Source organism: Echeneis naucrates, chromosome 17 (assembly GCF_900963305.1).
Source record: "Echeneis naucrates chromosome 17, fEcheNa1.1, whole genome shotgun sequence".
Classification (NCBI taxonomy): domain Eukaryota; kingdom Metazoa; phylum Chordata; class Actinopteri; order Carangiformes; family Echeneidae; genus Echeneis; species Echeneis naucrates.
The window spans coordinates 11,370,060-11,396,910 of record NC_042527.1 but is presented as its reverse complement, the minus strand read 5'-3'; the positions used below and the strand labels follow the sequence as shown (position 1 = coordinate 11,396,910).

The 26,851-nt window shown below is 42.8% G+C and overlaps 4 protein-coding genes across 7 annotated transcripts; 1 reads left to right on the top strand and 3 right to left on the bottom strand.

The window, feature by feature from the left end:
- Nucleotides 1-1,912: 1,912 nt before the first annotated feature.
- Nucleotides 1,913-2,518, bottom strand: arl14 (ADP-ribosylation factor-like 14). Its single transcript, XM_029525321.1, has one exon. It carries the CDS (start codon nt 2,516-2,518, stop codon nt 1,913-1,915), a length of 606 nt encoding a protein of 201 aa, XP_029381181.1.
- Nucleotides 2,519-6,170: 3,652 nt separating this feature from the next.
- Nucleotides 6,171-13,752, bottom strand: ppm1la (protein phosphatase, Mg2+/Mn2+ dependent, 1La). Of its 3 annotated transcripts, XM_029525320.1 has the most exons (5): nt 13,467-13,751; nt 12,769-13,102; nt 9,184-9,358; nt 7,664-7,825; nt 6,171-7,329 (listed from the first exon to the last, which is right to left on the bottom strand). In XM_029525320.1, exons 2-5 carry the CDS (start codon nt 12,994-12,996, stop codon nt 6,974-6,976), a joined length of 921 nt encoding a protein of 306 aa, XP_029381180.1. In that variant the 5' UTR covers nt 12,997-13,102; nt 13,467-13,751; the 3' UTR covers nt 6,171-6,973. The 3 variants fall into 3 exon arrangements, with proteins under 3 accessions (XP_029381180.1, XP_029381179.1, XP_029381178.1); XM_029525319.1 differs by having other exon boundaries at nt 12,838-13,752; XM_029525318.1 differs by having other exon boundaries at nt 12,769-13,750.
- Nucleotides 13,753-15,341: 1,589 nt separating this feature from the next.
- otol1a (otolin 1a) lies at nt 15,342-17,602 on the top strand. Its single transcript, XM_029524016.1, has 5 exons — nt 15,342-15,431; nt 15,556-16,017; nt 16,097-16,186; nt 16,321-16,392; nt 16,570-17,602. The coding sequence occupies exons 2-5, from the start codon at nt 15,576-15,578 to the stop codon at nt 17,463-17,465; spliced, it is 1,500 nt and encodes a 499-aa protein (XP_029379876.1). The 5' UTR covers nt 15,342-15,431; nt 15,556-15,575; the 3' UTR covers nt 17,466-17,602.
- Nucleotides 17,603-20,767: 3,165 nt separating this feature from the next.
- On the bottom strand, nt 20,768-26,209 carry tal1 (T-cell acute lymphocytic leukemia 1). 2 transcript variants are annotated; one of them, XM_029524018.1, is made up of 4 exons: nt 26,086-26,209; nt 24,129-24,682; nt 23,729-23,817; nt 20,768-22,803 (listed from the first exon to the last, which is right to left on the bottom strand). In XM_029524018.1, exons 2-4 carry the CDS (start codon nt 24,644-24,646, stop codon nt 22,274-22,276), a joined length of 1,137 nt encoding a protein of 378 aa, XP_029379878.1. In that variant the 5' UTR covers nt 24,647-24,682; nt 26,086-26,209; the 3' UTR covers nt 20,768-22,273. The 2 variants fall into 2 exon arrangements, with proteins under 2 accessions (XP_029379878.1, XP_029379879.1); XM_029524019.1 differs by having other exon boundaries at nt 24,129-24,679; nt 26,086-26,160.
- Nucleotides 26,210-26,851: the final 642 nt, after the last annotated feature.

The following is a 26,851-nucleotide window of genomic DNA, read 5'->3' as shown; positions in this document are numbered from 1 at the left end:
ATCAATATGTTCAAACGCTAAGTGCATAATACATCTTGAGCACATTGAAATGCGCTTGGGAGTTAATGTCAAGCTTATAAAAATAGCCAAAGTTGCAGAGACAAGATCTGTAGGTTAATCTCAGTATTCGTTATTGTGGGAGACTTTGGTGAATAACGAGTGCAAACTGCTCTATGTGCAAACATAGATGATGGTTTGTTTCTCGTCTTTTTTCAAAGGGTTTTATGCGCCCTCTGGGCATGTGGTGCGCCGGTGATGCATCTGCTTCAGCCTTTCAACCAACGCATCATTCAGTGTATTACCTACGCTGATCCGTCTCGCATGCATCCTGCTTGTCCTGTCTCAAGCGGGCTTTCCCAGGATCGTTTCCCCCGTTTGAACAGAGATGTTTGTCCACGGATGCCAAACGCTGCTGGTGTTCGTCGTCTGCACAGTTGTTCACTCCATTCGCAGATGTGGACAGGACATTTGTCGGGATGACCAGATCTGCTGCACGCAGGGAAACAACACCACTGCCGTCACTTGTTGCAAACAATTCGTGGACAAGACTTACTATAACATCGCTATGGTGACCCGGAAACTCTCGGGAATTCTTATTTTGCTGCTCCTCTTTGCTCTCGGATACTTTGTCCAGAGAGTGTTGTGTTCCAGATCCAGGCAGCTCACCCCACCAAACAACGGACACCCGACTGTTACCACGTCACAGGATCCGCTTGTGGAAAGCTCCACAGCCCACAGCCTGGTGGATCCGGCCCCGGCTGCACAGCTGCCCACATACGAGGAATGCAAACGCTTACCGACGTATGAAGAGACGATGCGGGATGAAAGTAGAGGACGGCTGGAGGCTTCCATTGGACAAGCTACTTGACGAGGACGAAGTGGATCTTTGCTATACAGCACTGCAGATCACTGAGATCCTATTTTAAATAATTAACGTGGAGACTTTAGAAGCACCGAAAACAAACTGCCCAGGACGATGTCTTCTCTCGGTCTGAACTTTATGCCTGTTTGAATACTTTTGGCCTCATAGCTCATCTTTCATTGTACCATTTATTCCAAGAAATCAGTGTCCAGATGAGTGTCAAAGATTTTTTATTTTCTCACATGGCATCATTTATCAATGGCTTTGATGATAGATCTAATGTTTCTTAGGCCAGAAATAAGCCGCTTATAAGGCCACGTTTAAGGCTATAATGTGCCTTTGGCTTGAGAAGTATATTATACAGCATCACACAATTGCTGACATGAAAACCATTTACCAAGTTTTCAATATGTAGTGCAAAAGAATGGATGGACCATTTAAAAAATAATTTCATGATATATACATGCATATATAAGGTGTGTGTGGGAGCATTTAATAGCAAAATGTCACCATATGCACTAACAAGGACAACTGTGCTTATATACATAAAAAGCAAGCAAACAAACAACAACCCAAAGTATAAACATTAAAAATAACCCAAAAATGTTATCTTATGCATCTCGCTGACGGAGAATCAGCAAGATAAACCCAGGACGTTAATGTACTTGTCCACGACTGTCTGAGATAGTTGATATCTGTTTAATAATTGAAAGATGATGTGCATGTACCAACGAAAACAACTCTGCAGTTACGCTTTGTATCAGGTACTCAGCAGTAGTTTTAATGCACTATAATAAACTTAATAGAGGGGTTATCTTGTGCTTCCTGTGCTGTCCATAATAGTAATATATTTTCATTCATGCTTTAGTAGCTTGCAGAGGTCTGATTATCTTACAACGCCATTATTGTTATTATGCACATTACAAACACTGCAAAAAAATCTCAAAGGACCAATGTCTTGAAATGTGATTCACTTGGAGTTATGATTTGGAACATCTTGTTTCAAACTGTATTTCTTATAAAGTCATGAACATTTCTTTTAAATAAAACTTAATGCCTGCTATTCGTTCTTAGGTAGTGCACTGTTTCCTTGATGTTGTCTTTCATCGCTCCAGGCTCTGATGGCAGTCTGACCATTTGGACCAGCTGTCTGAAGGCCTCCTCAACCCCAAATCCCGTCGAGGCGGAACAGGGCTGAACGAACCAGTCCCGACCTGAGCACATTTTTCTCAGGTTAAACCTGTCCTTGAGCTCGGTGGCAGTCAGGGCTCCGTTCACATCCTGTTTGTTGGCCAGGATGAGCAGCGGTTTGTCCAGCAGCTGTTCGCTCCTCAGCGTCCTCCGCAGCTCTCTCTTCGCCTCTTGGAGACGCTCCCTGTCCGAGCTGTCCACCACAAACACGACGGCCGCCGCGTCCGAGTGGAAACTGCTCCAGTGCTCTCTCATCTGCCCCTGGCCGCCGACGTCCCACATGGTTAAAAGCACGTTCTTCCGGTTTTTCCTGGCCTCGATCATTTCCACGTTGAAACCGATGGTGGGCACGGTGGCCACGGTCGCGTTGTGCCTGAGTTTGTACAGGAGGGTGGATTTCCCGGCGTTGTCCAGGCCCAGGATCAGGACCTGGGCTCCGGGCTGCTTGGATCCTCGGAGGCCCATGACGAAGTGCAGAGATAAAGACAGCCAACTGCAGCTGGATATCTTCCCCTTCCAGGTCACCTTTGACGCAGTGTTTGCTCAGTGCGGAGCCCTGACTGTAATGGATGAGCCATTATCTGAACTCAGAGCTCACTGATAAGGTGCCACACCAGGGGGGCAAAGTTTCTGCCTGAGGATATCCCTTCTTTATGTGCAGTAGATTCAATAACAAATGTTCATCCATTGTTCGTTCACCCCCCCATGTGCTCAGCTTAGCGTACAATGGTCATGGAATGTGGTTATTTTACTGAAATATTTTCTTTCTTGCAAACAAAAAGGCAAAAAGGCCAATAGGCTGGGGAAGTAATTTAACCCCAGAACGTTTGATTGCCTTCAAAGTTGAAATTTGATGATTCAAGACAGGCATTTCATCTTGAAAGAACTCAAACATTTTGACTAGTTGCTGAAAGGATCCTACTTTACCATGAACCAAATGTTAAAATCATAGCAAAATTATATATATTTTTTAAGGTTTGGGTTTTGTTTGTTTGTTTGTTGTTGTTTGTACGCATCAGCATGCTGTGCAGTGTCTTTTTAGCACAATGAGCAGAGGTTATTTTGAACCTTCTTCAAATCCATTACGACTCAGCTCCATTATTTTATTATTCCATAGGATCACACTTGTTACACAATACAACTGTTTCCTCAGTGTAAGTGGAAATCAACAAGCAACCATGATCGGTAATATTAGGCTTAACAGATGTCGCCAGACAAAGAAAGAAATGCAGTTTCTCCTTGAAGAACTGTAGACTTATTCAACATAAATATAACAATGTGAGGTTTAAAGTCTTTAAATCTTCATTTCAACATACAGACGGTCCTCATACTCCTGCCATTACTGTCCCACTTTCTCAAAGCCTACCTAAAGTTTATATGCTTCTCAAAAACAAAAAGATCCATTAACAACTCGAACATTATGGCCCTTCTGTTGCAAAAAGGCACAATGGGCAGACATTAGTTCAAACTATCAAGATGACCTTTAACGAGCTGTCACATTCAAGCTACATTACTTGTTTGAAACAGTGTAAAACATTTCGCTGTGCTACTGGAGCCTATGAGACCTATATGCCCATATAGATACAACTGATAAAAGGACGATAAGGTCAAATAAAAAATGGGAAAAATAAATGAAGGGTGGTCAGCAGTTTTAACTCTGACCCAGTCTGTACCGTGTTAAACCAACAGCTGATGTTAGCTCTCAGTACAGACTTAGCCCAAGTTCCTCTTTTTATTTTGATCCTCTCCGCGTTATTCTGCAGCATTCAAAACGTGCGCTTTCATTCTTCTCGAGTCATATCGAAGCAGAAGGAACATCACCATCGTTTCCTCTCATCATCTCCCAGTCCGACAGTGTCTCAGACAGACCAAATCAATAAATGTCAGCTGGTGGATGAGCTCAGCCGGCACCCTGCCGGTAGAGGAGGGAGGCGAGGACGCTCACAGCGCGTCCAGTCACGGGGTGCTTCACTTTATCCCATCGATGATCTTCAAGGCTTTCTCCTTAATTCTCCATCACGATCTGGTCCACTTCCCTCCGGGCTTCACCCACACGCCGCCGGTCGGGTTGTCCATCACGTACACCAGCGCCCCAGAGTGACAGCGGCTCTGGGACCAGGAGCGCAGACGGGATGAGTGCGAACCGGTGGACTGGCTGATCATCTTCTTCTGGATGTGGACCACAGAGGTTTGAGCATAACATGCGTCCTGTCCCCGATACATGTCCACGGAGTCAAAGCGGTGGAAAATCACCCTCGCCTCTATGGAAGATTTGGAACCGTGTTGTCCCATGTTGAAATTTCAAAATTAAGCAGAATAATTGTGGTCTATCTGATTTCTGGATTGGCTTAATGTCAACTTTCTACCACTGCTGCCTGCGCGCTCTCGTCTCACTTATAAAGTGGCAAATCCAAATAAAGTGAGATTAAGAGTTCCGGTAAAAATCCGCTGTGACGCACTTGATTTTGTGTTTGTAAGGCGCCAACTACAATACGAGTCCTGAGCAATGTGCATCACTTCATGTCAGAGCTATTCTGAGTTTCTCCACCTGGCAGAGGCCGTCACTAAACATGGCAGCAGCAGCAGTGAGGTTCAGTTGCCCTGCAGTGGCCGAGCAGAGCTATTTCTGATCCTGCGCAGCCATCCTAGAAACATGAAGCATACTGCACGTGTTTTTCCACAGCCCCCCCTGTGTTTGTTTTCTCACTCACAATTCATCCAAACTTATTGTGTGCACTGTGGTCCAAAATAAACGAATGAATAATGATAGTGAATTCATTCTGGCTAAAATAGAAGTAGGGCTTCTCATCTCTGAACTGAGTGCAAGAACCAAATTTTGACTGTGTGAGTGTGTTTTGACTGTTAAAGGCCTAAATGAGACAGGAGGCCTTTGCAATAATAAAGACTTGAGGTGGAAATACGTTTCAGGGGAAACAGCTTGTTTAATAGGCTACTGATAATTTACATACAGAGAGTCTTTACACTGCGTTTTGTTTTTATTACACTGAGCATTAGCTCAACAGCAATGAATGATGGACCGCATCTCAAATGAAAAAGGGATGGGGATCATGGTTTATTGTAAACTTCTGTTCATGTACAGAAGGACAGAAGAGTGAAAGTACAGAATACTGGTCGGGCAAGCTGCCAGATGCATCCAAAAAAATAATAATAATAAATAAGGCATTAGGTAAAGTTAAATAAAAAAAATGCTTATGATGTAAAGGTCATGGTACACCATGCTAAATAGTAGCTGAACTAAAAAAAAAAAAAAAAAACAGTAGTAAATCAAGTATCCGTGGTTTACTGTAACTTTCGTTGTCAGGCTGTAGCTGTCAATGACACGGTATTGCTTCAGGAGCATATCGTGTTTCTAGCTCCTGGCATTCAGGCCCCAGCTGTACACTTCAGCGATGTGTCACATCTGAGTCAGTTGCTCGTCACTTCCAAGACGTAGGAGTTTGTTGTACCTCCCGTTTCATGTGCTTCCAGGGTCAAAGGCAGCAACCGATGTCCACCTCTATGCACTTTGTTCATGAACATGGATAAGACAAAGCACATGCCCTCATACAGATGGTGTAAAATCATTTCTGATGCGACAGTCCACATCAGCTCCGTAACATTGCATTACCAAGAGAGGGCAAGGAATGAAATCTGGTTTTACATACATTAAAACCCTCTCGTATTACCGAGGATATGCAGTGCTTACAATGGCTGATATGCATTTAGAATTTGCCATTCCAAAATATAAACATCTGAAAGGTGCATTTTCTTTTCCAGAATTTCTGTGTGTTTGTGTGCGTTTGTGTGTTGCATGTTTTAGTGACATCTCACCCAGTTGGCTTTTAAGTATCACTCACATCCTGCAGACTTGAAAGGTGTTTGTGAGACTGGGTGTAGTTCCAGTTGTCAAAGGATGTAGATATATGGTGATCTAATAATGCATTTCTAATTCTATTTTAAATTAAATAGAAATTTTCCTTTTAAGGCTTGTTAAAGGAAACTTTTCCATGATAGCATTATTAAAGTGTGTTTGATTGAAAGGCTTATTAGTAGTTTGGCACCTCAAAATTAAAATGGAATCCAAACCGCATAGCAGTCGAATGAGGTGTGATTAGTCATATTAGTCCTGTCTTTTTTTTTTTTTTTACTTTTGTGGCAAATTCAGCTAAAGGAAAATACAAATTATAAAACAGCCTCATCTCAAGTCTACATGGAAAGATGATGCTTGATACTTTAGAGTTAGATTGTAGGTGTAGCTTCACTTCTAGTTTAACAAAGATATGGATCCACTGGAGTCTCTCTCTCTTTTTTTTTCTTTTCTTTTTTTTTTGATTTTGATGTTTTCCAGGTCAGCCATATGATACATTACATACATTAGCATCATCAAAATGCAGCAAGCAGGGTGGGTGGTGTTTGCAAATACATTTCCAGTAGCTTTCTGCAGTTGCACAGTAAGTTCTTGAGTAGGCACTAGTTGAAGCCTCCAGTGGAGCAGTACCAGTCGTGTGCATGTACAGTAAACGGTAGTAAATCAATCACAGTCTGAAATGTGCTGGTTAAGAGAAATCCCCTGTTTGGTGTCTGCTTGTCCTGCATTTATGCATCTCCACTGTAGGAGACCTTTTTTTTTTATTTTAATCTATTCATTGTTTTGTTGCCAGATGGTTATTGGATTTATATTTTATTCACATGCCCTTTCAATCATAAACCTACAAAGAAAATAAAAACATCATTGTAGTGTATGCATATGTTTGTGTGCATGTGTGCATGTGTGCATATGGGTGGATGCGCATTTCTCAAAAGCACAGTTTTCAGTGTCTATACTTCGTATTCTCTCAGTCCTTCTTTGATAGCTTACTTGTTTGCTCCATCCAGAAGATGGGGAAAATCATAGAAAACAATGCGGGCTCTGAACTTGACCTACTCCCCCGCCTTGCTGCTGCCCCCGGCCCCGCTTTTGAATTTTACTACCATAACAGTGATGTTGTCAGGGCAGCCGCGGTAGAAGGACTGGAGGACAATGCTCTTGGCACCAAAGTGAGGCTCATCCAGACGCTCACGGACAAACCGAACAGCTTCCTCATTACTGAAGGCATCCCACAGGCCGTCAGAAGCCAGGATCATGAACTCTGGCTGCAGTTTGTCCAGATCAAAGGTCATGATATCAGGGTCAGGGATGACGACGTTTAGGTTTTTCAGTGGGTAGTCGCCAAGAGACCGGGACATTGCCAGGATTCCCTGCACTCTCCAGGAGCCATTAAAACTAATGAAACCTCCTGGAAGTGAAGACGAAAGCACAAAAGTCAATCAATTAATTATAGTCAATGATGAGAAAAAAGTGTGTGCTGATTACTTTGTTTGTTGTGTGAGTGGCAGAAAATAAACTGCGCCTGAGGAAGAAAACTAATTTATTCAAGATAATGTGATAAATGTCAGTTTGAGACCATCCTTTAATCACACAGGTTAATATCTATTCATGATCCTGCTAAGTGTATTTAACACGCTGTTATTCTCAAACAGACCATCAGATGGAAACCAAGAGCTCCAAATTCAACCTCTGGAAAGTGCAGAGCAGGTGAGTTTTGTTCATCCTGATAGTGGTTTCTTTACCTGCACGCTTGATCCTCTTGCGTTCTTTGAGCTGATATGGTTTGTGATCATGTGACAGTGCGACAGCATTCCCGTCTTTGTCACACAACACACCACGAGAGTCTCCAACATTGGCCACAGTGAGTTCTCTGTCTGAGAGCAGCGCCACAAGACATGTTGTTCCTGCAGCCACAATAGAAAGAGAGAGACAAAAATGTAATTTTAATATCCAACAACTCAGTTTACAATTTACTCACTGTTTAAAAGTGCGTGATGTATCACAAAAAATGATAAATTGCTTTTCTGTGCAACAACTATTTTTAGCTCTCACTTTGTCACATGAATTGAATTACCCTATCATATTTATTTAATGCTCAACACAGCGATGAATACGGTAATTTATAACGATTCATCAAGTACCCATAAATGAATCTCTCACAACAGATCGATCAGCTTTAACCACCGCCTGCATAATATTGTGTAGGTCCCCCTTTTGCTGCCATAACAACCCACCTTTCTTTTAGAAGCAGCCTTAACAGTTTTTTATAAGTTATCTTTGGCAGTGCTCTTACTACAGTAGCTCCTCTGTTCACAACACACAGGCCAGTCTTCGCTCTCCATCCGCATCAGTGAACCTTGGCCGCATACGACCCTGTCAGCAGTTTTTCTTTCTTGGACCTTAAGCCTTTGGCAGGTAGGGACCACTGCAGACCAAAAACATCCCACAAGAGCTGCAGTTCTGGAGATGCTCTGACTCGGCCGTCTATAGCCTTCATAATGTGACCCATGTCAAAGTCGCTCACAACATGACGCATGCCTTTTTCGCCTGCTTTTAAACTCAATGTCTGTTGGCAAAGCGTTCACTTGCTGCCTAATATATCCTTCCCACCAACACCCACTGTAATGAGACAATGCTGTCACTGGTCATTATGTCATGGCTGATCAGCAAGCATACCACTTTAAAATATAACCTAGAGATTCCTGGAAGAAAAACACATTGAATCAATGGTGCAAGTTTCAACAGATAACCACAGACAAAGAGGTGTCTGAAGAGTCAAAAGTTGCTCCAGTGTTTTGATAATGAGATTACGAATATCATTCACATCGAGAGAGTAAATCCTAAGAAGTCTTCTTTAGTGTCACACTGTAAATAAATCTGTGCACCAATCTGAGTACCAGCTACGACAACACACAGCAGCATCATGTTATAACACTGACGTATCTGGAAACTTTACAAGTGAACTGTACAAAATGAGACATCAAAGACGTAAATGTCGCTATTGTGCTGAGAGGTTTTATTTGATAGCTGAGGTGTTGTGGCACGCCATCCCTGTCAGATACTGAACAAAGGAGCACTTGAAGGCACCACTCATCTCTCTTTTTACCAAGGTTTAGGTGACGTGGCATACAGCATTGCCTATAAATGTTTAAAACTTTAAAGCTTGAAAGAAAATGTTTTCTATCTTGGCTTAAAAATGGAAACCCTGCCTCATACAAACGCACGCAGTACGCATTCACCCCCGCCTCCCCCCACTCCTGACCTGCTTCATCATGGTTTGCAGAAAGCTTGTCCAGCATCTCACGATCCACAGCCAGAATGCGCTGCTCGAGGATACTGGTGTATGAGAGGGCACTCTCTCTCTTCTCTCGCTCAAAGGCCTGCAGCTGCTGCTTCAGGGACTCTGGCAGGTGGGCCTTTACATAGTCTGCTGCAGCCTGGGAGATGGGAGGAAGTTGGGAGACACAGGGAAGATTAGACAAAAAGAGGACAGATAATAATGTGGAGCACAACGCAAAGTCAATAAACAACTGGTGTGAGTTCTATATGTGGCCAGATCATTACCCCACACTACTGCAGAGTTTAAAGATGCAGCAATAAACGGCTGAAATGACTGTACATAATTTGAAAGCAGTCGCAGTGATAACAGCAGAGAGTATTAGCACCCGCATCTGCTGTTCCCCTCAACTCCTGTTCCTCCCCTCAAAGGAAACAAGCCTCTTTTAGTCACAGCAAATAGATGCATTATTGTAATGCAAAGCATTGTTGAACTGCTGGGGGACAGGGTAGAGCATTAAACTCAAAGTAGAGCGAAAATATGCCTTATATTCACCAGACACTTCAAACAAATGGAACCATGACTCAGTCATATTATATGTAAATGTATAGGTCACATTTGAAAATGTTGTGTTTGCAGCTTGTTTCTGTACCCAACAGACTAAAACTGTTTGTAAAATGTAACTGGCTTCACTGTATTATGTAGATTTCATCACATTTATCAATTATTCTCAGTTTGACAGGTCACCACAATTTCCTAAGTCTCATACCTATTACACGTTCCCCCAGTTGTCACCAGGTTATATGGTCCAATGCAACTAATTTAGAAGAGTGCTTTTTTTCATTTCATATAGCAGGTGCTCTGCGTTGAATTATTGAACAACATCCTCATCCTCCAGCCAAGTTGCCCTCTTCCTCCTGCCCTTACTTATCCGCTTCTTCTCTAATTTTCTCTGCCAAGATTTCCATTATGCTAATGCCGGTGAGTGTAACATAAAATTTTTTACACTGGCACTTTAATATTCGCTCTTCTGAAACTTTTGACACTTGGGGCTGTTCGAACAACTTCACTGGAGTGATTTTGTAGTATGTGAATATATCAGTTTGATTACCAACTCTTCCAAAAAGTGCTTTGTTTTTGAGGGGTTTTTTTGTTTGTTTGTTTGTTGTTGTTTCTTTTCTTTTTTTGTGGGAGGGGGTTCAATTTACCTGTGCAAAATCACTGAGCAAAGATAAATGTCATCTATTCATATTTTAACCTAACATTTCATTTCTAAGCAACTAAAGTTGCTGTCAATGTAGTATTCACAGTTTATCATGAGTTGAACTAACAAACACTATAATTCCACTCATAAAATAAGCTGGAGGTAACATATAGGAAGAAAACCCAGACATGAAATGCCAGATAAAAGCACTCTGGATTATAAAAATAAAACACTCTCATTCTGCTAATGCCCCATTTGCTGCTGGACAAATGTACTAATTCATTACTTTAATGACAGCAAGAATCAAAAGATATCAAATTCCACATATACATTTTCGATTTGTAGTAAACAGCTGGAAACACCAGGAGCAATACAGTGCACTTCCCCAAAAAATCTAAATATGTTCAGTCTGATGATTGGATTAGATAATGCAGGTTTGATAATGGTATTTGGGAGCTATTATTGATTTTTTGCTTTATTAAATCTCTCTGTCACTATAAAATTCTACTCCAAACTGCAGTGCAGTGCTGTTGTAGTTGTAAACTACTCACAGTTTCCTGCTTCAACAGCAAATACTGTCAGGGAATCACGTTAAAAGAGGAGCAGTAGCTTGTGCTGACTTTTACTATTCTGGGCCACAACTCACAGCCTCAATAAAAACTACAAAAAAAAACAAACCCAAAAAACAGAGACTTGTTTGAGAAATTTTCCTGCATATCTTCAGATCTGGGACACACTCCACTGCCAGACACAGCCTGTTTTATCTCTCCATATTTGGCTTGGCAACATGGCTTAATTTAATATAGTCAATATGTGTGTGCATAAAGTCGTGCCAAACTGCATAAAAACAAGCAAATAAACATTTGAGGATATTCACACATGCAGTAATTTTCCGGACAACATCATTACCATTGCGATTCCCAGAAGGTAAACGCAGCTTTCCTCCGTGATCCCAGAGCATTAGACTCAGTTTCCTGTTATAATGCATTTGCAGTTTAAACTGGTCAGTGTGCTGAGAGTGTTTCCATATATCATGATGAGATCAGTCTGTTCGTGGTAATGACTCGATAATGGCTGAAATCCATCTCAAAGTGACCACTTTTATTTTTGTACCCACATAACTTACTGAAAGCCAGAAGGATACAAATAAAGAATAAATACATACACCAATGAATCTAGTCATAGATTTATAGAAAGGAAAGAGAAATGAAGACAGAAACGGAAGGAGAGTGAGGAACTTAGACAAACAGATGGGGGTGATGGGTGGGGGGTCTGCTTATTCCACTCCCATAAACAAATATTTATGCTTCCTGTCTGTTTCAGTCGACTCTCTCAGATCACAACCCGACAGAAACTCTTGCAACCAAGATCTTTCTTTTGTTTTTTTTTTTTTAAATCTATCCCCTCATTGTAAGATATCTGCAAACATACCAACAAAGGAATGAATGGGCCGGTGTGAATTGATATTTGATCAGTAGGAAATGATTTCTAGCTATAGACAAATTTCGTTTGCATGTATTTTTTCAATTATTAAAGCTAACACTGACTTCAATGTGCTTTTTTTTTTTTTTTTTTTTTTTTTAAAGAAAATGCTGATGGTGGGATTTGTTGTCCAGTAATTCCACAGAGACTTAGAGCAGCTAGACCTGCTCTATATGAAAAGTACCCTGAAGTAACTGCTATTACTTGATGCTATATAAATACAATTTGATTCCTAGTAAGTTCCTAGTAAAACTGCAGGGACATTGACCAGTATGAGCTGAGTTCTAGGCATGATTAGCATCTCTCTATGATGTGATCCATGCAGAAACTTGATGAATGGATGGATGTGGGGTGGGACAGATGGCATCTGAGAAAAGTGGTCTGAAGGCAAACACAAGAGACCACTGACCCTTGACAACACAGGGGGTGGAGGAGAGAGAGACAAAACCTAAGCCTATTGAAAAGGCACACAACTTAGTGCCTGGCAGTGGGATGGGGGTGGTGGTCACACAAAAGCTGCTGCAGGAAGGGTAACTGCTGTATTTCCAAAAAATGCCCGTAACATGAAGTGAGTAACTCAAATGCTGTGCCCAAGTTTAAAAACATACAGACAGAAAGCAGCGCTGATTGTTTCAGCACCGCTATTATATCAATGGTTACCCCCTAAAATATTTCCTAATCAAAACACAAATTGATATGGTAATCGTGTCGTCATACTTTATATCCTTAAATGACGACATTCAAAGGGATTTGAATTTAGTATAACAGCATTAAAAATGAACGAGCATGCGTATCCTACAGTAATCTCCCTGAATCAACGGCAGTAGCACATCTCCACACAAATGCGGTGATGGGCCTGAGCCACATCTCTCCTCCAAGCTTACCTCTCCGCCGTGACCGTCAAATATCCCGAAAATGGACGGATGAGTCTTATTGGTGATGTCGGTGAGCACCTCGAAGCGGTCCTCCATGTGGTCCCTCCTGCCCTGTATGGAGTAAACAGCCACGTTGTTGTTCTTGAACTCCCAGGTTTTGGAGAACTCCGCGTCCAGGACGCTGAGGCCTCCCAGCCGGTCGTTCTGCATCATCTCGGCCACTTTTCCCTTCACCATCTTCACGGCGTCCCGGCTGGACTTGACGATGGTTTTCACCTCGTCGGTGTGGAAGAAGTAACTCCACAGCGCCAGACTGATGCAGAGCAGGAACAACGTCTCCGGCCTGAGGAGAAAATAGCGCATGATCCGACCCAGAAGAGACAGGAGCGTCATTGTGTCTCCTATCATCACACGCAACCAAACTGTGGTCAGTCTCTCTCTCCCCCTTTTTTTTTTTTTTTTTTTTTTTTTTTTTTTTGGACCAATTCACTCCATCCGCTCAGCGGAGCTATGAAGAAATCGATTCACTGCCGCGATTTTTTTTTTTTTTTTTTTTTTTTTTTTTTTTTTTTGGAGGAGAGCAGGACAGAAGCCCGACATTGACGGAGCTCCTCGCCGGCCTGAGTGCTCTACTCCGGGCGCATGAATGCACCGCGCGCCGCCAGACACCGGGGCCGGGAAGCGCAGGACAAAAGCCGGCCACAAACCCTCATGGACTCGGCTCCTATCGTCGGCTCTCCGGACGGCTGCAACAGGATTCTCCGAGCTGAGCCGATCTCCCACAGCCCATGGTAGGATGACGGGGTTTTTGGGTTAGACCCACCCCGGACAGAGACAGAGTCAGCGGGGAGACGGTGGACGGCGTGTCTTGGAGGTGTCCTCCTTTTTTTCCCAGAAGCTGACCCCGTTTCCTCTCTGAACGTGATGTGCCCGCATCAACTTAGCATTTTTGTGCACACACACACGCCTCCATTCTCCCCCAGCGTCAAAACACCGAGACACAGACCGCCAAAATAGGAAGTCATGCGCTGTTGTCTTAATAAAGCGGCGAAAATCATTGCACGCAGTGAGGGGGGGGTCGTGAAGGTGAGGTTTTATTTTGAAAGTCATCAACGGAGGTGGATTGTTTTGAGAGGAGCCAGCTTGACGCTGCTCCTTCAGATGTCCGGGCTGACATGAGTGCGCAGCTGCAAGTTCATACGGTGCAAAAGCAAAACATTTGGGCCAATGGCGGCGGCTGCGGAATCAAATGATGATGTCATCTAGTATAATATTACATACTGTGCTTCATCCCAGATCTATCTGTCCATCATGGGGTGCTGTGGCCTTTTATGAACGACAGAATGTTAATCTACAGAAAAGTATAGAATAATGACCACAACAACAACAACAATAACAGTAGTAATCGCACAGTGAGACCATACCTTTGTTGGAGTTGAAATTGTCACGACTAAACAAAAACTTCCCCCAGGTGGCTCATATTTACATTCACATTTCATAGATAAGATGACCTGTTCAGCTTCAATTACAAATTTTAAACAAAGTAGTCAAGATACACACTCAAAAATTATTAGAAGAGGCAACACAATAAAAATATCAGTAAATAAAGCTTTGACATTCCTGAGGGAAATTAGTGTGGCTATCTTTATTTTATTTATTTATTTATTTACTTTTGGGGGGTATGGCTGATGGTATCGACTGCATGGACTTAAATATTGTTTCTTTTTTGTCTTCTACCCAGTGGCTATAATGTATTTTCTGTTTTGAAGGGTGAAGGAAGCTCTGTTACAGACATACAATCCAATTTGAACTTTTAACTTTGGAGGAAGGTGTTCTACACATTTTCTTAAGAAACTGGAACATCGATACTAAAGTATCGTGTTCTCATTTATATGTTGTGACAGTTGTGAAATGTTTCAACAGTGGCTGTCCTCAAAACCTTTCTCATTTGATTAACCTCAATGACATACTTTTGAAGAATCTTGGAAGCCAAACATGAGGTACTGAGAGACAGCGATTGAAAGTGGACCCCTCAGACTGTGAGACATGGGACTCGGGGGTCGTTTGGGCCAGGTTTCCACAAGGTTTACTGAGCTATTTGGGTTTATCAGATAAAGGCTTGGCTCGATGTTGACACACAACCTGTTTTGGGACATTGACCCCCCTCCCACATGCGTCTACGGTGATCCACGTTCTGCTTTGAGGTTTTGCCAAATGGTGTGATTGCTTCAAAGTTTTGCCCTCAGAAACTTTCGTACGAGAAGTTATCCATTACCAACAAGGTGTGAGTTTGTGTGTATAAATAGTAAGTGTGTGTTCATGTTCTGCGTATGTGTTTTCAGTTTTAGATTTTCTTGCGTTTATGTACAAAGCAAGCGTGTGTGAATACCACCTGAACAGGATATGCACCGCCGGGCCCTGGAATCATATCCCATATCACAAAGAATAAAGTCTTGCCTTGTATACAAGCTCCTTTATTTTATGTCCCACAGGAGTCATGAATCTGTTGTTTCCAGCCCACCTACCTCCTGATAACCCCTGCTGTTATTGTTCCCTGTTTTCTCATTGGCTTGATGGTACAGGAGTTGGGGTACTGAGGGTAATATAAGGAGGGACGAAAACTGCGTCAATCACTAGTTGGAGAGAATGGAGTGAAAAGTCAACATCAGCAGGTAAGATTTATTTGTTGCTTCAGCACTGTTAGTGCACTGCACTGCAATAGAGCAGATCTTCTAAAAGTGATGCACCAGTTTTGGCGTCAGCCATCTTACTTCTGCTCTTATTGTGTTCACAAAGCACTGTACTGAGCCCTCAGCATGCCATCCAGTCGCTTTATCTATCCTGCCACTCTCTTCGTGGTGCTGATGGCCGTGCTGACCTCCAGTGCCAGAACCACACACTGGCCCAAACCTCAGGGCACAGGGCCCCATCAAGCTGTGAGCAGCAGTGCTGGTGGAGGATTTAAACGGATCACCACAGCCCCTTCCAGCAGTTTGCACACAGATGAGACTGCAGTGGTCATGATGGAGACTTTCTCCTCATCGCCGACAGAGAGCACCACCTACTACAGCGACACCTACGCCACAGAGTTCCTTACAGATGCGATAACACCTCCCGGGAACACGCTTGGAAACTACACCGTTGACTTCAATGAATGCTTCTTCAACGTCTGTGCGTGTTGTCCACCAGAACAAGGCCCTGTGGGGCCGAGGGGAGAGAGAGGGCCCCCAGGACCACCAGGAGAGAGAGGCCCTCCAGGTAAGAGGAATTTTTGTTTTCATGAAAATTGCATTTATATTAAAATTAGCCCCTCTCTCACATTTTCTCTGTTTTCCAGGGTTTCCAGGAGAGAAGGGAGAAACAGGGCCAAAAGGGCCTCCAGGACCAGCAGGACTACCTGGAGCCAATGGGCTCAATGGCAACTTAGGTACAACGGGTTTGAAAAGCAAATGAGCTCATGAGTGTCTTTCAATCTCCCTTTCTTTATATTCTTCTTTGTAAAACACTGTTTGTGCTTTATAGATGTATTTTTCTGCACTTGATTTCCTAAAACTACCACAGGTGAAAAAGGTGATCAAGGATCTGTGGGGCCTCCTGGGACCCCAGGGGTACCAGGAAAACCAGGAGAAAAAGGTGTGCAACTTTCAATAAGACCCCCAGTACCATTCTAATTGCATGACTGTTTCAGTCGTGGTAGAAAAAGAGTTAAAATAAAGACACCGTTTGCAAATATTTGAAAATGAAAACAGTTTAATGATTTTGGTTAGAGCATGACTTCTTATGGTAAAACAACTTCTTTATACACTACAGGTGATCCAGGCCTCAGAGGAGAGAAAGGTGAACGTGGCTTCAGTGGTTTGAAAGGGGACCCGGGAGAAAGAGGAGAGCCTGGCCTGAATGGGACACGGGGCAGCACTGGGCGAGAGGGGCCTATGGGCCCTCCAGGGACAGCTGGGACAAAGGGTCAGAAAGGTGAGCATGGACTTCCAGGAGAGTGTTTACCAGGGGAGAAAGGAGAGAAAGGTGATGTGGGTGAACATGGGCATCCTGGTCTGAGAGGTGAGGTGGGTCCCCCAGGTATAAATGGAACTGATGGTGGAAAGGGAGAGAGAGGAGAGCCTGGACCTTTAGGATGGAAGGGGGATATTGGGATAAGAGGGGCCCCAGGACCTCCAGGTGGGAGGGGCATGCCAGGAGTGAGAGGGGAAAGGGGACCTAAGGGTGGCCGTGGGCCTCGAGGTCCTAAGGGCCTGCCAGGTGAGAGCGTGGAGCAGGTCCGTTCTGCTTTCAGTGTGGGCTTGTTCCCCAGCAGGTCCTTCCCTCCACCTGGCATACCTGTGAAGTTTGATAAGGTGTTTTATAACGGGGAGGGGCACTGGGACCCAGCACTCAACAAGTTCAATGTCACCTACCCTGGCGTCTACTTATTCACTTACCACATCACTGTACGCAATCGGCCTGTGCGTGTTGCTCTGGTGGTCAACGGCTTACGGAAGCTGCGGACTCGTGATTCTCTGTATGGCCAAGACATCGATCAAGCGTCCAACCTGGCACTGCTGCAGCTGGAGGAAGGCGACCAAGTGTGGCTCGAGACGCTGAGGGACTGGAACGGAATTTTCTCCAGTACTGAAGATGACAGCACTTTCTCCGGCTTCTTGCTGTACCCGGACTCAAAAACTAAACCTACCGCCATCGAAAACCTGTGATTGCAACCTTTGACCTTGAGCTCTGATTTTAACTTCTTGTTGACCCTGTGCAAACTTCAGCCTACTGCGCCGTTCTGTCAAATGAATGCGATTAGCTGAACACTGGTGTGTCAGTATGTGCGCTCTGCTGGCATTCAAATCAGACCAAATGCTTTGCTCGCTTTGCTGTATTTGGAGACAAATGAGGCTTTTTATATGCAACACTTAGATTGATTTCAACATTGCATTAAAAATGACTGGTTAAAATGAATTATCGGTGTGTTTTATTTACTTAGACATAGACCTCTAAGTTAATTTACAAGCCATTACTCACTACAGCAAGAGTACTTCAGCTTAGTATCAGTGCAGCCAAAAATGTTGAAATAATTCAACTAAATGATATATAATTGCACTTTTTTCCCACTAGAGGGTGTAAGATGCCAGGACATGTAAGAAGGCACTGGAGACGATTATGTTAGTTGCAGGAACCTGACTGAATATTTGTCATTAAAAGGTTGCAAATAAAGAATAAGGAGATATGTTTCTATCATCATCATCATCATCTTGGCCTTGTATACAAACTACTGGAATTATTCATACACCAGAATAATGAAGGTGATTCTCATGTAATTGATTTTGTATCGCCACGGCTCAGTTTCTTTCCAAATTCCTGAATTTGGTTCAGTGACAGTGCTCTTTAAGGCAACACAGTACAGAAACAGTGGCCAAGAATGGGAACAAACTCCTTGTTATGTTTCCAAACCACCACCACCCCCCCCCCAAACAAAATTGGAGGCTGTTGCAAAGGTGATTTAGACCCAAAGGAACCGTATCAGACTGATGTGGGAAGCTGAGACAAGTAGAAATAATGGTTCATTGACATCACACAGCCAGAATAACTGATTTGTTGCCTTAGCTTTGGACTGGGAGAACAACCGTCTGTGATTGACAGCCATGAATGCACCAAAATGATGTTCTATTGTAACCAGAATTTTTGTTGTGCATGGCATGGTGGTATTATGCCAGTAAGGTTGGAAGATTGCACGAGGGGATAGTTACACTTCATCAACTACTTTGTTTTGATTTTTAATCAGCTATGCATCACTATATATCTTCAGTACCATGGCAGGGCATGCCTTTATGCACCGGTTTGATAATGCCTTTCAAAATGTTCCTCAGGTTGGTCCCACTAATTGATTTGATCTGATCTAAAATGAGAAAAAAGCAACAAACAGCAATTTTATATTCACCTGCCAGTACAGCGTATGCAGTTATTACAAGGTGTCCATGCCTCATTTATTTCATTGAACAACATGCAGTTTTTCATTCAGTCACATGAACATGCAAATATTTCCTCAGCTTTCCTGAGGGGGACAAAATTGTTGAGTGTACACTCAATCCAGCAACACATGGTAAAACAATTACATTAATGTGAAATACTGTAATAATAGAGAACCTCCAAATTAGCATAATTAAAGACAGTCTTTTTCATTCATCTCTTTTATTAAAACGTAATAAGGCTTGCTTTTTCCTCCAAATCCAATGTCTAGGCTCTACTCAAAATAAAAGCAGTGCACTATGATTTCTCATGCAATTTGATATATTATAAGAATTTCACAAGCTGTTTAAAAGGTAAACATTTCTTTGTAGTCTATATCATTTTGATATGACATATAAGAATTCAATTATTTTTTCAGGCTGTGTGCTTTAAGTTACAGACATATTTCTATTAAAATTGTGGGTGAATTTAATGTGAACGCCACATTTGTAACATTTTTTGAATGATGTTTAAAGAGAAGGATCCCAACATGTAAGAGAGGAAAACCCAGAATGACATCTCCATCTGCTGGTGAAGAACATAAATTTAACACAGATTTCCACTTCATTTATGGTGCAGTAGGTAGTGATGATCCTCTGTGTTTGTGTGTGTGTGTGTGTGTGTGTGTGTGCGTGCGTGCGCGCGCGTGTGTTTATGTTAAAATGTTGTTTCGCTTGTTTGTTTATAGGCCTATCCGTAGATATGTGTGCATATGTGTATGTGCACTTATGTGTTTTCTACTACTCTGTGTGAAAATATAAATAACTACCTTGGCGGTGTGTGCAGTGTAATCTGCTCCCAGCAGGCTGGATTCCCACTGTGAGAAAGACAGTATATTGTTCCTGCAGCACCACAGATAACAACTCATTAGCATACTGAATCATTTGGCTGCAAGAGCCACTCTGCCACCCATCTGCACTCAGCTGATAAACACACACACACACAGGCATACGCATGCGCCAGCTCACATATACACACACAAACAGATCTATGCAGAGCACACACACACATGCAAGCCTGCTCTCGCAACCATTAACAGTCATTCACACACAGGCATAGACACAAACACGCGCACAAGCCTCCTCTTATTCCCTCCCTTTCATTCCCTCTATCCCTCACTTTTTGTGAGTCTGTGTCTGTTTGAGAGTGAGCAACACTGGAGCAGGTAAATGTTTGGCAGGCATTAACCTAGAGAGGTCCTCTGAGGAGTCCCAGTGCAGGCAGAGCAGAGCACAGGAGAGGTCTCCACACACCTGAATGTGTCTGATGCTCTCTGGAAGCAGTTATAGTTTTTTCTTTAGAAATGTCCAAGAGCTGATGCAGCTGTAGTAGTGCTACTGGTGGTGGGGTCTGCGCAAACTTGTAGAAAAAGTAAGGAAATACACCGCAGAGAAGGTGGCATTTATGTGGCAAAAATGTATAATAACAAGCACACAATGATAAACATAATTTTTCGATTGTGTAAGTGAATATGAATAACTCATGGGGCCTCGGGAATCTTGTGGCGGTTTCACAGTGCGTACAGACACAACATCATGTGAAAGAGTGCGGTGGAGGCTGTCAAAACCACTTTCACAATGGCAGGATATCCTGCAGGTCACAGAGCCACGTTAACCTCCAAGGGAAGTTGTCACTTGTTGGTAGGAAGTGAGGATTCCAGCATCTGCTGGGGGAGTTTCGTGGGGAGTTTGTGGTTTTAACCATATAATCTGTACAGATAAGATGAGAGACAGTTGCATGGTATGCCATTATTTTCCCCTACGGATTAATCACTTTGATTTGAATTTCAAAGTAAAGGTGTGAAAGCGAGTAAATCTGTTAGTTCTGATGCAATGCAAGAGGCACAAAAGTACATATACAGCTCTGTTTCTAGGACTACAAGATAATTGAATTGAATTGAATGAAAATGACCTGAATTAAATCAGAATTAGCTAAAAATGAATGAATTGAATGGAATCAATAAGACGAACAGCATGCTGGTGTGCGATCAAATACAAGGCTTTTCTTCGGCATGTTTTATTCAGGGGTTTTGTATAAAATTCATCGATTTAACATGGGATATATTTATAGATACAACTATCTTACAACAAATATGTCATTACCAAACGTACAATGTCCCTTTACTGCAATTCATAAAATACCATAGTTACCAAAGGTACCAGTAGAAGCTACTAAGTCCTGCTGAAAAAGCAGGATAACCACAACAGTGAGCGATACTTTGTCAGAAAACTGCTGGTGTTGTTATGATATTAACACTGTGTGCAGTCTGTGTGTGTGTGTGTGTGTGTTGACATGTGTGCGTCTGTGTATTTGGATGTGTGTGTGTAAAATGTGGCAATGAAGGGATTTATCTGTGTACCTTACTAAACTACAACTGCATTACAGTTAAAAAAATACACTGAAAGAGACATTCATATCAAAAGGACTGCATGGGCCATCCCATGATTTCATATGACCCCATATTTTGTACACTGAAAGAAACACGCTGCATGTCTTGTACCTCCACAGCAATTTCAAATAGATATATTTGTTCAGGCAGTGAAGTTGTCTTACTGTCTGGTGGCATATTTGATGTCATTTTATCATCACCAAAGTGTAAAAGAACTAAATGGTACCACATTTGATGTACTAGGTTTGGTTGCTTGATTTACATTTTTGAGTTTATCTCAGTTCCTTTCATTTATCCACGTTTCCTGTCCACTAAAAGACCGTTTTGCTAGTAAACCCATCAACAAACACACTACGGTACATCTTAAATCACATGACTTGACCTCGAGTCACTGTTATTACATTGTGCAGTGGAAATATAATGCTATTTACAATACATACGTAACTTCATGGGTACAATTAGAGTCCAGTCCACTCATTTACAGCCTCCAACTGAGGCAAACTTACTTTTGTGTCATTATTCTAACACATTCAATTTGGTGGTCATAACGCTCCAGGTTTATTCAGTGGTACCTGCTGCACTGTACAAGCGTCTTAGATCTGCTCTGGCTGCAGTTTAACCAATAGTATAATTAATGAACTTCAAAATTACACGTCAAAAGTCTTTGCTGGGTGTCTCTTTGATTCTTTTGTTTGGTTTTGTTATGTTTGCTTGCTCTTTCTTTGTGTGTGTGTGTGTGTGTGTGTGTGTGTGTGTGTGTGTGTGTGTGTGTGTGTTATTTTTTAGTATATCCAGTCTTTGGACTTTCAAAACACAGAAAGTTAGAAGCCGCAGGTCAGTCGAAGACATGAGACATGCAGAATTTACAAGTCTTTTGCTGAATCTAATTCAATTGATCACCCATCGAACCAAGCTATTCATCGGATGTAGTGTGGAGACATGAAAGTATTGGTGATCCGTTTCAGACACTGTCTTACTCACTACGCTGTGTTTGACTTTCCCTCTTATTGACAATTCAAAGCTAACAGGTCCTGAGCATATGCATCTCTTACTTAGTCTCTATCATTGTTCTCTTTCAGTTTCAGGTGTTGTGTTTGCGGTCTCTTGGTATCCGTGTCAGCATCATCGGCGACTGGAGCCATCCATTGGGCGTCCATTGCGCCTCAGCTCCCTAGCACCTAGATGCAGCGTGGTCCCTCGAGAAGATGTTAGAGTCCTTGGAGCTGGTGGGGAGTCCTGGTCCTCCATAAAGCTCTCAGGGCTGCCCTCCGCATCACCATCAGGCAGGCTTCCACAACTGGAGCCTGGTGACATTGTCTCCAGAAGGTCGTCCCTGGCCAAGCCCACAACTGTGTCCTGATGTGGTCCACCCTGAGGGCCCCCCTCGTGGGTCCCAACCCCAACTAGCAGACCTGTTTCGCCATCAGTTGTGTTCCCAACATTCCTCCCTCCATCCTGATCCTCCAGGAGGTTGGAGAGGAAGCTGATGTACTTCATAGCAAGCCGCAGGATCTCATTCTTACTCAGCTTCTTGTCTGGAGGGTGAGTGGGGATGAGTTTGCGAAGCTCAGCAAATGCCCCGTTTACATTCTGCTGCCGCCAACGTTCACGACTGTTCGTGAAGATACGCCGAACAATCTTTGGCTGGCCAGCTATCAGAGGAACAGAAAGAGGAGAGAGGCATTGAGAGCGTAAGGAAAAGAGGCACGGACTGAGGATGTAACTCAAACAACATGAAATGCTGAACTGAAACAGGCAATGCAGTCGGTAAAAGGGTAAAGCAATTCAACCGCAAAAATAAGAATGTAAGAAGTACAGCTGCACATAAGCTTTGAGAAAAGTTAACTTGTAATAAAAACAAAAAGAAGTTTCCTAACACTGAAGAATTATTTTATAAAATTGTCCTCCTATAGCTATTTACATGCAATATGTTGCCATGTGCCAAGTGCGATGTATATGCAGTGCACAAGAAATGGTTGGTTTCGCCTGTCAAACCCCTGGAAAGGGTGTTGGGGGGAGACTGTGTGCTTTCTCTTTACTTTTTATTTATTGTGGAATGATAAAAGATGCCCCATTACAGGTAGTAACAGCCTCCCACCCCCAACAATGGTGTCTTCCAGGCTATTGTCGCCCTTGGAACACACCCAGTCTATCTTAATCCTTCAGCCCACTCTGCGGTAAAACCTTGGCATGGAGGCAGCAGCACCCCCATCCTCCTCCCCTGCATATGGCAGCGGGTAGGCAGTGGTGGAAAGGATGTTTCAAATGAAGCCCCAATCAGACTGAAAAGAGTTTACTTTAATGGCATGCGGGCAGATGGTTTTGACATTCAGACTACCAGCATTCATTTATGCCATGACTTGTGATGCATTTATTCCTCTTGGGTTAAACACATGCTTAAGTGATCTTTTTGCAAAGCATCTTCTGCAACACCAAAATTAGGCACAGTATAGATCCATGTCAGTGGATGAATGACAATGGAGATGAGGAGGGGACATTTGGAGAACTATATTGGCAGAAGGAGGACACAGCAGAAGTGCGTCTTACCATACTTATAAAGATCTAAAATGCGCCTACCCTCGTCGAGTTCAACCTCATAAGGCGCCGGGCGGCGCTTTACCCTGTTGCTGGGGTACATGCTGTACTGCTCCGACTCCCCTCCGAGACTTCAGCAATAGAAAGCAGACAAAAAGGTGCACAGGTGTATGAGAAAACATGGAACACAGCATCATTTCATTTATTGCACCAGGACCACATTCTCATGAACAGGCTCATGAACACACACACACAAGCTCACACGCTCACGCGCACACACACGCACACACACATACTCTTTTCTTTTACAAGCATCTACTGCAGTATATCCTTGCAGGGCCACTGGGTAACATTCAACAGCCATCAAACTTTTATGATGAGCACTCACAATGATCAAATGAAACGTGCAGTCATGAAACTCTCTTCCCTTCTCCATCCTTACCTGTTGATGGCGGCGAGAGGCTGCGCGAGGTTGTAGAGCATCGCCCGGGCCGGGACAGGAAACGCGTTTTGGCTCAGTTGGACCATTCGAGCGTCGTCTCGGTGCGGCGGCGGCAGCGGCAGCGGCAGCGGTGGAGGTCTGCGAAGTTCCGTGATCGGCACCAAATGGCTTTCAGTCCTCTGCTCCACCGCTTTTATAGCGTCTCTCCTAGAGAGCTCGATCACCGGCACTTCCCTTTTCAGGTCAAGGGCGTTGTGAGAGGCAGTTTCCTTGGCAACGCCGTTGATGATGATGCTGATGCTGGTCCCGTTGCTCGAGTTCTGCAGAGGAACGTCATCCGTCTCCTCAACCCCCTTCAAGCTCCCTCCCCTCTCCTCTCCCCCCTCCTCTTTCCTCGGCTCCTCATCCTCCTTGCATCCGTTCTGTCTGGTGATGATGGAGGAGTCCTGCCGCTTTCCAGGACCGGACTGCACATCTGGACTTCCAGGACACAGCTCCGGCTGCCGTTTTTCCATCATTTTTATACCGTCACCACTCGCTCGAGTCCACTACTCCTAAATAAGAGTTCCGTTGATTAATTCACAGCTCAAAACATCACAAGCATTAGCACATAACCACGCATTTTATTTCCATGCAAGACTTTGAGTGAAAACAAGCCATTATTATTACTGTAAACAAAATTATGATTATTATTGTAGACTCTTTTTTGATATATATAATACAATAATCATGATTATAATTATTGTTATCAGCTGCAGACTTTATATTTAACAACGAAAGTAAAAATGCTATCAATAGACCAATAATTGCTGGTTAGTAAATTGATTTTTCAAGACATTTTGGTCACATTAAAACAAATTATAATAACAGGGTTTCAGTGCATGCAGTTTTCCACAAAAGACATACATACCTTCTCTTATATTACATTTTAAGTTTAAAACGAAATGAACATTTTAAATGTATTATTTATTTTTGTGAGAATTTGTGAGCATTTTTTTGTTGTTGTTGTTGTTGTTGTTGTTTGAGGTCTTATCTTGAAGTTAAACGAGCCAGAATATTGGAACCAATTGTATGCAATTACGAATTTACCTCAGTGAAACATTTTTATTATGGGCTAGATTTTAAAAACGTCAACTTATCCATTTTTTATCTTGTGGTTTCGCGCATAATTTTCCCCTCATGACTCTCTTATCTATCGACACTCGGCCTTCAGCACGGTTTACACGGCTAAGCTAATATCTTAATGTCTGTTAGGGTTGGGTAGGAATTTACATTTAAAGATTTTAAGACGATACACTTCGGCAGCTGATTTCTTTACAGGAGGAAATTGTCTTTATGAAGCAATTTTGTGCCAGGACCTCGAACGCAGCTCGGTTAATATCCATTCTCCGCTGAAATTATTCTGCTTTCGGCAAATACACAACTAACCTGTAAAGCTCCGAAAAACGCTTGGACCCGGTCGTTTACACGGAGGTCTGAGCAGGTTGTGTAATCCTTGTTTCATCGCGGTAAAGGCCATAGTTGCTGTTGTTGTTAAAGGCGAACATCAAAGGCTTGTCCCAGGGCATTGAACGCATCTTCCAAGCACCGGTAAGTCTTTTTAGTCGGTACATTTTTTTTCTCGATAAAAGTAAAGATAATCGGAGTGTTATTATCATAACACAACAGATCGTCAACGACAAAAAGCGTGCTTTTATTTCTGGTATTTCTCTAACAGGCCTCGCATCCGTTATAACATCCCGTACAGTCTCCACCGGCCGATCGGACAATAGCAGAAAATATAGGCTAAATATTTCGCGCACAACACCATTCAAATCTGCACTATAACGTCTATTGCCGCCAAATGTTGTGCTTCAGATAAAGTGATATACTTTTATTTGTTTAATTTTTTAGACTAATTAATTTTATTTATTCAATTTTTTATTTTTTTATTTTTTTTTATTTTTTTTGCACTTACCGCTCCAGCCGTGTTGTTGATGTTACTGTGTAAGTGGAGCCATTTTGTGAGTGGGTCATCCATGTCTGAGGTTTTTCTTTTTTTTTCCTCCCTTTTTTTTTTCTCAACCAGTTGTGGAGCACTGTGTGTGTGTGTGTGTGTGTGTGTGTGTGTGTGTGTGTGTGTGTGTGTGTGTGTGTGTGTGTGTGTGGCTGAGTTATTTCTCTCCGCATCCAGCGCGCTCCCTCAGTGTGGGGAGCGGAACACAGGCCGCAATGTGGCCGAGGGAGATAAGCGCACGGCAGCGGCCTCTTCATTCCCGATAAGCCCCTAAACCCATTATTTATGAAATGATTCATTATTATTTGGCTGTCGTGGGCTATACAGGCTTGTGGAGGGCAAAGCATTTAAAAAAAGCAAACAGGCACAGCGCAACGGCCTGTAACAACGCGAGGTAGTATACTGTAGCATGAGCTATAGTTGAGTTGTTTTAGTTTTTTATTTATATTTATTTATTTATTTATTTTGACGAAAGAAACAAAAGCTTACGTTAAGCTTTTGACCTATTTATATTTTCAACAAAGGGGTTTTTACAAAACCTATTTGAAATACGATAACTGATGTCATCTACTTTTTTAAACATTTTTTTTATCCATGAAAAAAGGAGTATCCATTCGCCCAAATCTATTTCTGCGCCTTGAGGCCAGATGAGCCATCGATAGAATAGATTCTTAAAAGGACAGGGCCTAATTATGATAAAACTGCCTTAATTGGATGAGAGACAATT